The sequence below is a fragment of the Hyaena hyaena genome, unplaced genomic scaffold (assembly GCF_003009895.1).
Source record: "Hyaena hyaena isolate Hyena2069 unplaced genomic scaffold, ASM300989v1 scaffold_383, whole genome shotgun sequence".
In the NCBI taxonomy this organism is placed as follows: Eukaryota; Metazoa; Chordata; class Mammalia; order Carnivora; family Hyaenidae; genus Hyaena; species Hyaena hyaena.
In genome coordinates, this window is record NW_024081014.1 from 1,335,797 (window position 1) to 1,347,553 (window position 11,757).

The 11,757-nt window shown below is 40.7% G+C and overlaps 1 protein-coding gene across 2 annotated transcripts in view; it reads left to right on the forward strand.

The window, feature by feature from the left end:
• ZDHHC9 (zinc finger DHHC-type palmitoyltransferase 9) overlaps positions 1-8,700 on the forward strand; it is a 34,761-nt gene extending 26,061 nt beyond the window's left edge. For both annotated transcript variants that reach the window (XM_039250809.1, XM_039250808.1), the window contains 5 exons: positions 28-76; positions 844-946; positions 2,240-2,343; positions 2,747-2,843; positions 7,141-8,700. In XM_039250809.1, coding sequence (XP_039106740.1) covers positions 28-76; positions 844-946; positions 2,240-2,343; positions 2,747-2,843; positions 7,141-7,257 — 470 coding nt within the window. In that variant the 3' untranslated portion in view covers positions 7,258-8,700. The remainder of the gene's footprint in view (positions 1-27; positions 77-843; positions 947-2,239; positions 2,344-2,746; positions 2,844-7,140) is intronic.
• The last annotated feature ends 3,057 nt before the right edge of the window (positions 8,701-11,757 follow it).

Here is an 11,757-nt window from a genome sequence, read left to right on the forward strand (position 1 = left end):
TTTCTACTTGTCCTCCCAATTTAACAGAATCCTTGAAAATTGGCTTCCTGGAGACGTTGAAAGAAACTCCTGGAACATATCCTCCCCTGGCAGTACGTCCCTGTGACACCCTCTTAAACTAGTTTCAAGTAGGCTTTCTGTATGCAGTTCTCCCACCATCTCGTTTTTCAGATGTCAGAGTGCCAAAGAAAGTCTAAAAAAAAAAAAAAAAAAAAACACGTAGTCTTCGTGGTAGCAACCAGAAGATGGAAGATGGCCAGGGCTTAAAGGGAGGTCCTTCCTTCACCCCCTTCTCCACTGCCTCCCTCCCAAGTCCTTCTGATCATAGGCTCGGCCTTGCCTCCTCTAGTGGGCTGTGTTTGCTTCAGTATACCTCTTATGTCACTTGATGAAAGTCCTACCTTTCTGTTACTGCTAAGGCTTATTTTGTACAGCAGTTGTATTTTTGAAAAGGAGATTCAGATGGGATTTCTATAAGTCACATTCTGTTTTTTCCACCAATTTTTTATTACAAAGTTTATTTTTAAATGGATTTTCCATTGACAGTGATGGCCAACATTGTTTAGCTTTCACAGAACATCCTCTTCAAAGAACTAATGATGAATAAATGAACACTTAAATACACTAGAATTGTTAGAGAGCGATTTATAGTGAATAAACAGGAATCCTTTACCTTTCATATATCCAGTGAGTTTAAAATTCATATGTTATTATATATAGATACTTGGCCATTTGTGATATATGTTCTGAGAGGTAAAGATGGTGTGATTGGTGCCATGAGTATGGGCTGAAGCATTAAGTCCCCTGGTGTAGCTACTTCCACATTCCTTAACATCACCTCACTGTTCTAGAAGTGCTTATTTGCTTCTTCACACTCTGGTCCGTCGTGGGATTGACTGGCTTTCACACTTTCCTCGTGGCTCTCAACCAGACAACCAATGAAGACGTGAGTCAACTTTCCCTTTTCCTCATCACATATTCTCCTTCTCTCCAAAACCTATTCTCTCATTACCTGCTATACCTGCTAGAAAACTGAGTCTCCAGCGCTCGGGAAGTTGAGGCAGATGGAAACCTAGTGTGGGACGCTGTTAAATCCACTGTATGGAGGAGAAAGCAGACTACTTTATTTGGAGTTGAGTACCTATAGAGAATTGGGAAGAAGAGGTTCAATGGTTGAGTGGGTACAATGTCTTCAGCTGTTCATAGATCCTTAAAGGCTAGTTAGTGCCTCTGGATTTGGAATGGAGAGGGGCAGTTGTGCTTAATAAAACCCTGCTTTTTAAAAATTACCAATTAATAAAAAAAAAATTACCAATTAATCCATGTTCATTGTAGAAAATTAGAAAATACACATGAGTAAATAATAGCAAATAGGTCCCTGTAACTCTACCTCCTAGATGTCAGCATTGGTTTCTTTTCAGTTTTTATTTAAATTCATCACTGTTAATGGTATGATTTGTAGTCTTTCAGACTTGTTCCTGTGTTTGTTTATATGAATATATATATTTTGTATCTTTTTCTTTAAATGCTTATTTTGGGGGGGGGCAGAGAGAGAGGGACAGAGGATCTGAAGTAAGTGGGCTCTGTGCTGACAGCAAAGAGCCCAATGTGGGGCTTGAACTCACTAACTGAGACCACGACCTGAGCCGAAGTTGGATGCTTAACTGACTGAGCCACCCAGGTGCCCCTATACTTTGTATTTTAAAAAAAATTTAATGTTTTTAAAAATTTATTTCTGAGAGAGAGAGAGAGAGAGAAAATGAGAGCAAGCGAGTAGGGGAAGGGCAGAGAAAGAGTGGGAGACTCAGAATCTGAAGCAGGCTCCAGACTCTAAGCTGTCAGCATAGAGTCCGATGCAGGGCTTAAAGCCATGAACCGTGAGATCATGACCTGAGCCAAAGTCAATTGTTCAATCAACTGAGCCACCCAGGTGCCCCTATATTTTATATTTTTAATTGAAAGTAATACATATTGTTCAGTTTCTGATTTTTCACTCTATTGTGAACATTTTTCCATGGCTGTGCAAGTATTTCTTTCTTTTTCCTGTTGTGGTAAAATATATGTAATATAAAATGTACCATCTTAGCCATTTTTAAATGTAGAATTCAGTAGCATCAAGTACATTCATATGGTTATGCTACCATCGCCACCATCCATCTCCAGAACTTTCTCATCCTTTCATGCTGCATGTATTTCTTCAACATAATTTTTAATATAAGCCTTGGCTTTTATCTTGCAGATCAAAGGCTCATGGACAGGGAAGAATCGTGTCCAGAATCCCTATAGCCATGGCAACATTGTGAAGAACTGCTGTGAAGTGCTGTGTGGCCCCTTGCCCCCCAGGTACTCAGAGGACTAGAAGATCCTGGGACTCTTGGGACAAGGAATTCAATCTGATCCGATTACCTGGTGTGATGCATTCTTCTGAATGTGGCCTTTTGGTGTCAAATAGGTCTTCCCAGGGATTATCCCTTGGTGCTATAGCTACATGTACCACAGACCACAGGCTAGTTGTTTTGAAAAGACAACTTTTCATTCTTGTTTCATCTGCTTGTTCCCTGGTTACTGTGGTATTCCCTGGTTTTTGGAATGAAAAATGAATGGAAGACAGGAGGCATGTGCTAGAATAATGCTAGACTACTAAAGGGGAGGTTTATGTTTTCCAGCATACACAGCAAGTTTCAGTGGGGTGGGTGGGTAGAGGGGGGAATACAAAGTGCTTTATTAACTGTCCTCTCTCCTTCAGTGTGCTGGATCGAAGGGGTATTTTGCCACTGGAGGAAAGTGGAAGTCGACCTCCCAGTACTCAAGAGACCGGTAGCAGCCTTTTGCCACAGAGTCCAGTAAGTATTCCTGACTTAACAGCTGAGTCAGTGATAGACTGTGTAGGCTAAATTTACACCTTTGAGATACAATTAGGCAATTCCGTGTCCAGTCGCTCCAGCTTCTGTCTCTGCTTCTGGCCTGACATTTCTTCAAATCTTTGTGCCCTCGAGGTGGATTTAGAGCTGGACAATTCTTTGACTTTCTGTGGCAGTCACTGTGCTAGGTGCTCGGGATATGCCAGTGATGTCCTTGCTCTCAAGGAGCTCATTGTCTAATAGAGATGCGAGACAAGAAAACAGGCCATTGCTCAATGTTGTGAAAAGTGCCATGAGGAAGGAAGCATAAGTGCTATCAGAGCAAAGATAGGGGTCAGGGCAGCGGGTTAGAGTTAATGGAGTGGGTAACTTGGTAGAAAGGGGCTTCCTCCCTGGAATATGCATATGTTGTGGTAAACCTTCCAGCCATCTTGCTTAGGATATATGTTATAAAATATGTTCCTAAAAAGTTATTATTTGAACTTTCTTTTTTATAATTGCTTTATTGAGCTATAATTCACATACTGTAAAATCTGTTTAAAATGTACAGTTTACTGGGTTTGTAGTATATTCACAGACTTGTGCGATCATCACAGCAATCAATTTTAAAACATTTACTTATCCCTCACCAAACCCCTGTCCCCATCAGCAGTCACTCTCTCTTCCCTCTCTGCCCATCCCTAGGCAACTATCAATCTTTCTTTTCTATATATTTGTCTCTTCTGTACATTCCATATATATGGAATCATATAATGTGTGGCTTCTTTCATTTGGCATATTTTCAAGGTTCATCCATGTCATAGCATGTAGCAATACATCATTCCTTTATATGGCTGAATAATATTCCATTATATGGATAATACCACATTTTATTTATACATTCATTGATTGCCATTATGGTTGTTTCCACCTTTTGGTTATTATGAATAATGCAGTGATGAACATTCATGTGCAAGTTTTTGCATAGACACATATGTATTTATTTCTTTTGGCTGCATACCCAGGAGTGATATCATTGAGTCATGTAATAACTCTATGTTTAACCTTTTGAGTACCTGCTGGACTGTATTCCAAAGTGGCAGCACCCTTTTACATCCCCACCAGTAGTGTATGAGAGTTCTAGTTTTTCCACATTCTTGGCAACACTTGTCATTATTATCTGACATTCTAGTTCTAGACATCCTAGTAGGTGTGAAGTGGTATCTCATTGTGGTTATGATTTGCATTTCTCTAATGAGGTTGAGCATCTTTTCATGAGCTTATTGGCCATTTGTATATTTCCTTTGGAGAAGTATCTATTCAGATTAGTTTTCCATTTTTAAATTGGGCAATTTGATGTTTTTTTGTTGTTGAGTTCTAAGAATTCTTTATTCTCTATGTTAGATATAACAAATATTTGCAAATATTTGCAAATATTTTCTCCCATTCTGTGGGTTGTCTTTTCACTTTCTTGATGATGTCCTTTGAAACACAAAAAGTTTAAATTTTGATGAAACCCATTTTATCTATTTTTTTCTTTAGTTTCTTGGGCTTTTGTTGTCAGTAGACATCTAAGAAACCATTGTCTAATCCAAGGTCATGAAGGCTTATGCCTTTGTTTTTCCTAAGAGTTTTATAGTTTTAGCTCTTACATTTAGATCTTTGATCCATTTTTGAGTTAACTTTTATATATGGTGTGAGCTAGGGGGTTCAAATTCTTTCTTTTGCATGTGGATATTTCTATACCCTTTTTAAAATAAAAAAAAATTTATTTATTTATTTTTTTTAGAGAGAGAGAGAGAGAGAGAGAGAGAGAGACAGACCATGAGCAGGGGAGGGGCATGGGGGGGGGATCTTAAGTGGGTTCCGTGCTCAGTGCAGAGCCCAATGTAGGGCTTGATCCCATGACCCTGAGATCATGACCTGAACCAAAATCAAGAGTTGGACACTCAACTGACTGGGCCACCCATGTGCCCCTCAGCACCCTTTGTTGAAAAGACTGCTTTTTCTCCATTGAATTGTCTTGGCACCCTTGTCAAAAATCAATTGACTGTAAATGCAGGAGTTTGTTTCTGGACTCTCAATCCTAGTTCATTGATTAATATATCTATTCTTGGGGCGCCTGGGTGGCTTAGTCGGTTAAGGGTCCAACTTTCGCTTAGGTCATGATCTCGCAGTTCGTGGGTTCGAGCCCCGCGTCGGGCTCTGTGCTGACTGCCAGCTCAGAGCCTGGAGCCTGTTTCAGAGTCTGTGTCTCCCTCTCTCTCTGACCCTCCCCTGCTCATGCTGTCTCTCTCTCTCTCTCCTAGAAATAAATAAAAATATTAAAAAAATATATATCTATTCTTGTGTCAGTATCATGCTATCTTGGCTACTGTAGTGTTGCAGTAAGTTTTGAAATTAGGAAGTGTGAATCATTCAAATTTATTCTTTATTCGATTGTTTTGGCTGTTCTGGGTCCCTTGAATTTCCATATACATTTTAGGATCAGCTTGTCAGTTTGCAAAGAAGGCAGCTGGAATTTAAAAAGAAATTTAGGGGTGCCTGGGTGGCTCAGTTGGTTAAGCTTCCAACTTTGGCTCAGGTCATAATCTCACAGCTTGTGGGTTTGAGCCCCATGTCAGGCTCTGTGCTGACAGCTCAGAGCCTGGAGGCTGCTTCAGATTGTGTCTCTCTCTTTCTGTGTCTCCCTCTCTCTCTGCCCCTCCCCCATTTGCACTCTGTTTCTCTTTCAAAAAAAAAATTACAAATTTTTAAAAAGAAGTTTAATGTTTATTTATATATTTTGAGAGAGAGAGCAGAGGAGGGGCAGAGAGAGAGGGAGACAGAATCCCAAGCAGGCTCCACACATAGTGTGATGCAGGGCTTAAATTCATGAACTGTGAGATCATGACCTGAACCAAAATCAAGAGTCAAATGCTTAACTAACTGAGGCACCCAGGTGCTCCTGAGAAGCCAGCCGGAATTTTGATGGGGATTGCATTGAATCTATAGATCAATTGTTGGAATATTGTCTTCCTAACAAGATTACGTCTTCCAAACCATTAACATGAGATGTCTTCATTTGTTTAGATCTTCTTTAATTTCTTTCAACAATGTTTTGTAGTTTTCAGAGTATAAGGTTTTTTTAAAAAGTTTATTTTGAGAGCAAGAGAGGGAGAGTGCGCATGCATGAGTTGGGGAGGGCAGAGAGAATTCCAAGCAGGCTCTGCACTGTCATCCCTGAGCCCAAATCACTTACTTCTGAACTCATGCAGCTGTGAGATCATGACCTGAGTCAAAATCAAGAGTTGGACACGTAACCCATTGAGCCATCCAGGCACCCCTAAGTTTTTTTTTTTATTTTAAGGTTTATTTAAGTAATTTCTACACCCAATATGGGGCTTGAACATGGGGCTTGACCCCCAAGATCGAGTTGCATGCTCCTCTGACTGAGCCAGCCAGGCACCTCCAGAATATAAATTTTATACTTCTTTTGTTACATTTATTCATAAGTATTTTATCCTTTTCATGTTATTGTAAGTGATATTTTCCTAATTTCATTTTTGGAATATACATTGTGACTACATAGAAATTCAATTGATTTTTGTATATTGATCTTGTATCTTGAAACCTTGCTGGACTTGTTTATTGTAATAGATTTTTAGTAGATTTGAACTTTCTTATGAAATAGAATCCTACTTTTAAGTGAATGATTTTTTGTAAAGTAGATCATTTTTCTCTACTTTACCTTTCCTAAATTTTGAATTTTCTTTTTTTGAAGTACAGCAAATTTTGTCTATATATTATTATCATCATTTTGAATATCATTTTTCTGATAAGTCTGATCTTAAATCATAACAATCTAGGTTAGTAGTTCTAAGTTGAATGTAGGGAAGAGTAGTATTTTAGAATCACTCAGGGGGCATTTTCCTACCACATACACCATCTGAAGATTTTGCCACCCCACCCTCTTTGGTTTAGAATCACTGTTCTATTGAGCTGTGTGTTAGGGGAAAAAAAAAAAAAGATTGAGAACCACTGAGTCAGGCCTTATTAGACAAGTATGTTATAGCATTCTGTTGTGAAGGGAGGTGTATGCATAATTATTTGTGGTTCCTTTTATTATGATTAATAATAATGGAAACAACTATACACTACAGACAGTGAAGACTAGAACTTAAACTTCAGTTGCGTTCTGCTGAGAAGACAATAGTCTAGTCTTGGTTCTGAGTTTGGTGTTGGTGGCTGTATATGTGTAGTCTCCATTTGGGTGCTGAGGGAGAGCTTTGCATTGAATTTGGTGTGTTTTTCTTCTCAGGGCCCAACAGAACATCTGAGCCCAAATGAGATGCCGGAGGACACCAGCACTCCTGAAGAGATGCCACCCCCAGAGCCCCCAGAGCCACCACAGGAGGTGACTGAAGCTGAGAAGTAGCCTATCTATGGAAGAGACTTTTGTTTGTGTTTAATTAGGGCTGAGAGATTTAAGGAGAGAAGATATATACCTGAGACAGAGAGCAAGTGAGCTGTCCCTGTTACTGTTTTTCTTTGGTCTTTATTCACCCAATTGCACACTGGCATTTTCTTGCTACAAGGTTTTTTTAAAAAAATTCTGGACTCAAGGCAGTCGCAGAAGATGTCAGTCACCTCTGGTAACTGGACAAATGGGTCTCTTGGGCCCTGGCACTGGCTTTCCATGGCTTCAGCCATGGAGTCTCCTTGGACTCCCTTCTCTTTCCTCCAGATCCCAGCTTTCCTGCTTGGGGTCATTGGTCCAATTCTGGGGTTAAAGGGTCTTGAGACTGGCTCAAATTCTCTCAAGCTGCTGCATGTCATGAGTCCAGAGGCAGTCACAGAGAACTCTGGCCAGGGAATCCTAATGGGATTCTTGGGGCCTTCAGAATTGAAGAGGGTGGAGAGTAGGGTTGGAGGATTCTCCTGGCTACAAAGTGCCAACATTGCCAGCAAATCCTTTCAGGAATGAGGCAGGTACCTTCCACTTGTATTTATTCATGTAGCTTCTCCTATGTCCCCTTCCCACTCTCTAACACCCAAGCCCCATCCATTTCCAATTAGATATATGTAAGTAGTTGCAGTAGAGACAACGATTCACATTTCTTGTAGACTACCCAGAACCTTTTTAATACCCGTGCCATTCTTAGTAAGAATTTATGAGATGCCAATGGCGTGGCCCCTCACACTCTTTGTCTCATCTCTCATCCTTTCTCATTAGCCCCTTTTGTTTTCCTTTTGACTCTTGCTCCCGCTAGGAGCAGGAATGGCAGTAATAAAAGTCTGCACTTTGGTGGTTCCTTTTCCTCACAGGAAGCCTGAGTGCTCACTTAAACACTACCCCCTCAGACTCCCTGTGTGAGGCCTGTAGAGGCTCTGAATGCACAAATGGGGAAACAAGGCACAGAGAGGCTCTCCTCTCCTCTCCTCTCCCCCGATGTCCCCTCAAAAAAGAAAAAAAAAAAAAAAAACCAGTACTTCCATTAGGCCTCGGCTGAGTGAGGAGGGAAAACCCAGCACTGCTGCCCTCCTGGGTAAACCCACTCCAAGGCCTTGGCCCGCCTCGGGCTTGGTAACCACACGGGGGCTTCCTCCAAGCCCCACTCTTCCAGCACTTCCACCGGCAGAGTCCCAGAGCCGCTTCACCCTGGGGGTGGGCTGTGGCCCCCAGTCAGCTCTGCTCAGGATCTGCTCTATTTCAGGGAAGAAGATTTATGTATTATATGTGGCTATATTTCCTAGAGCACCTGTGTTTTTCTCTTTCTAAGCCAGGGTCCTGTCTGGATGACTTACGGGGAGGGGGGTGGGGAGTGTAAACCAGAACTTTTAATCTATTTGAAGGTGATTAAACAGTGTCTAATGCAAACTGCCTGCCTCCTCCTTCCCCTTTCCATTTCAAGAACCACCATGAGGGTGTGAATGTCTTTGTGGGGGGTGGGTTGGGGAGGGTTGAAGGGTTGAGGGTTGCTTGTTACTACTCATACTTCCATTTCCTATGGGGCCCTTGGGTTGGAGAGATAGCTCCCAAACTCCCCACTGATTTATACTACATTCTGGATTGAAATTTACCTTATTCTGGACTATGAAGAAAGGGCTTTCAAGGCAATATACACTGTTAGCAAGATTGGGAGGGTTGGAAGGGGTTATATTTACTCAAGAGAACACATTATTAGAATATTGTTTTTATGCAGAGGGATGCTGTTAATTGCAAATGAATCTTAGTTATTAAAGCAGGCTCATCAGGGTCTCCTTTTGGAAATATTTTGTTAGTGATCTTTTACAAGTGATGGTATATATTTCTTTTTAAATGGTCTAAAGTCAAGACTCCTTACTAATGCCTATATCATCCTTCCCAGTTAATCACAGTTAATGAAGTTTGGCTGCTAGCAGATTTTTTTGTATGTCTTCCTATTTTCCTGGTAGCAAGATTTGAGTTTAGCAATCCTTGGGGAGAGTGGGGAGATTGGCTCTGACTGTCTCAGGTTTGTCTCCTTTCTGCCTCTACTTTCCCATTCTTTTTCTGAATCTGTCAGTTTTATTCTTGTAGTTAGATTTGAGTTAGTTCAAAATAAGGCCAAGCCTGGAGAGTTTGGAAGTTACTAGATTTTTTCAGTTACCTGACACTCAGATGAACCCCCTTTTAGTCAGTTCCCAACCTACCCTGTCTCAGCCCATCATCTCTTTTCTTGGGTTCAGACAGATTTCTCTCCTCACCCAACTTACCTCAAGCACTTTTCTGCTGACCCTGAGGTCTGACAGAGAAAATTTATCTTTCTGAGGTGAAGGGTAAGCATGTAAATCCCTCATCTCTAGTATGAAATGAAGTTTTTAAAAGTTTCTGCTTTTCATACTCCCTGCCTTCTTACTTTTCCTTTATAAATCTTATGTATTTAAGACCTTGGCCTGAAGATCTGTCCCATTCATATCATGCACCAGCCGGGACTGTACCTAGTCTGAGTTCTGATCAGAGAGGAGATTGAAGAATTGGTCCCTCCCAGGGGACTAGGTCTTAAATTGTTCACTCTTTTCAATGGCTGACATTCTTTCCACCTCTCCCCTTCCTCTCCATCCCCTAAGTTTCCTATGCACCCCACTTCCCCAGGTCAGGGTGGCTGGCACAGATCCAAGACCTTCTGGGGGTTGGTGGAATTTGGCTATTTGGGAGCCCTTCTCCATGCCCATTTGGCTCTGGGGCCCTCTTAGCCCTAGCAGAGAGCATCATCTCTCTCCTTGTTTTTTTTCCCCAGTGGCAGATGTGGGTTCTAATTCTATAGCAGCTAAATTCCATTCTTCCTGCCCTGACCTTCCTGCCTTTACCCCTGTGGCCCCTTTTCCTACTGACTGAATCTCTTTACCTTCTGTGTGTGTGTGTGGGGGGGGAAGTATTTTGTTTTTAAATCTATTTTCTAACTTAATGCAATTTAATATGTAAATCTCTGCACTTTTGTGTGAGCCTACAAATGTGTATGTGTGGCAGGTTTTTCTCTCTCTGGTATTTAATAAAGAAATCTTTCTTTTTGGGGTGAAGCCAATTAATGAAGGAGAGTTGAATGGTTTTAGAGATACAGGGATGTCTGTTTCATTGTGCTTCTGCCTCATTTCTTTACTTGTGCCTAGTGTGAGTGACCAGCCCCTCCTCCACCTTTTGCCCCCCACCCCTTCCTTTGAGAGGGCCCTCAGGCGAGTGGGGCAGGGAGAGGGACCTGTCCTGTGTCTGGTACTCTTCTGGGACTGCTTGGAATGGCTCAAGTGATAACCTAGCAACCCATCCCCGCCTCCATGGCCTAGCTCTGCTAGTCCTTTTCTTCCAGCTCTGTTCATTTTATACTCCCGAGGCTGGGGCCAGGCTAGAGAAAATGAAGGGATCACAGTAAATGGTTTTTAAAAACTGATAATTTACTCTTATGCTTTGGTTCCACTAAAGAAGAACAATGTTTTCAATAATTCCAAAGGCATTTGTGTCAGTTTTAAGAAAACATTCTAGGAATCACTTGCTATTCTTAGGCAATAGGCTTTAGAAATAGTATCAAAGGCTAAAACTGTGAATATCATTAGTTTTAAAGGATGCAAGCCCAACTCACAAAAAAGGAAGTTACTGTAAATTTCATGTTTTGGATAAATACAAAGTGGGAATGGGAACTAGAAACCTGCATCTGTAAGCTTGTGAATGTCTTCGAGGACATCAATGTAGGTGGGAAAACCTAGCGCAATTAGCTGGGCCTAATTATTTTACAAATCAACACAAAAATATGTTTTTACAATTTTAATATATACGCTGAATTTCTAGGAATGCAACAATTGTGGAAATTGAGGGAACATGGTACTTTATTTGGTTCAGAACTTTACCAAGAGTTGTGACTTTTGAAAATCATATCACCCACAATGCCATTCATGGATTTCTATTGCCAATAGAACGTACCTGTATTTGTCTTTCTTTGTAACAATTGCATTCACAGTGGATCTACATGTATACGTGGACTCTCTGACTACTTCATTATATCTTTTAGTATAGTCTTGCCCAGGCATTTGCATATTGAAATACATATTATAAACAAATTTCCTTTTTTTCTCCTTCATATTGTAATTAGCGTATTATATTGCTATTCTGGAAATTATGTGTAGAAGCTGGTTATATTAACTATGAAAATCATTTCAGAGTGCCAAAGGACACATCACAAAATATTGTATCTACCAAGGGAGGATTGGAGCTGATAGGACTGAGAAACACTAAATTATCTCAGAAATCCCTTTCTACCTCTAAGTATTGGGAAACTCAGAACATAAACATCCCCCTCTCCTAACACACTTAATGTGCTTTTTAATTTTAAAAGCAACACATGCTCATTGTTGAAAATTGGGAAAGTATAGGAAAGTAAGATTTTTAAAATTACCCATAAACTCGTCACCAATATATGATTAGCAC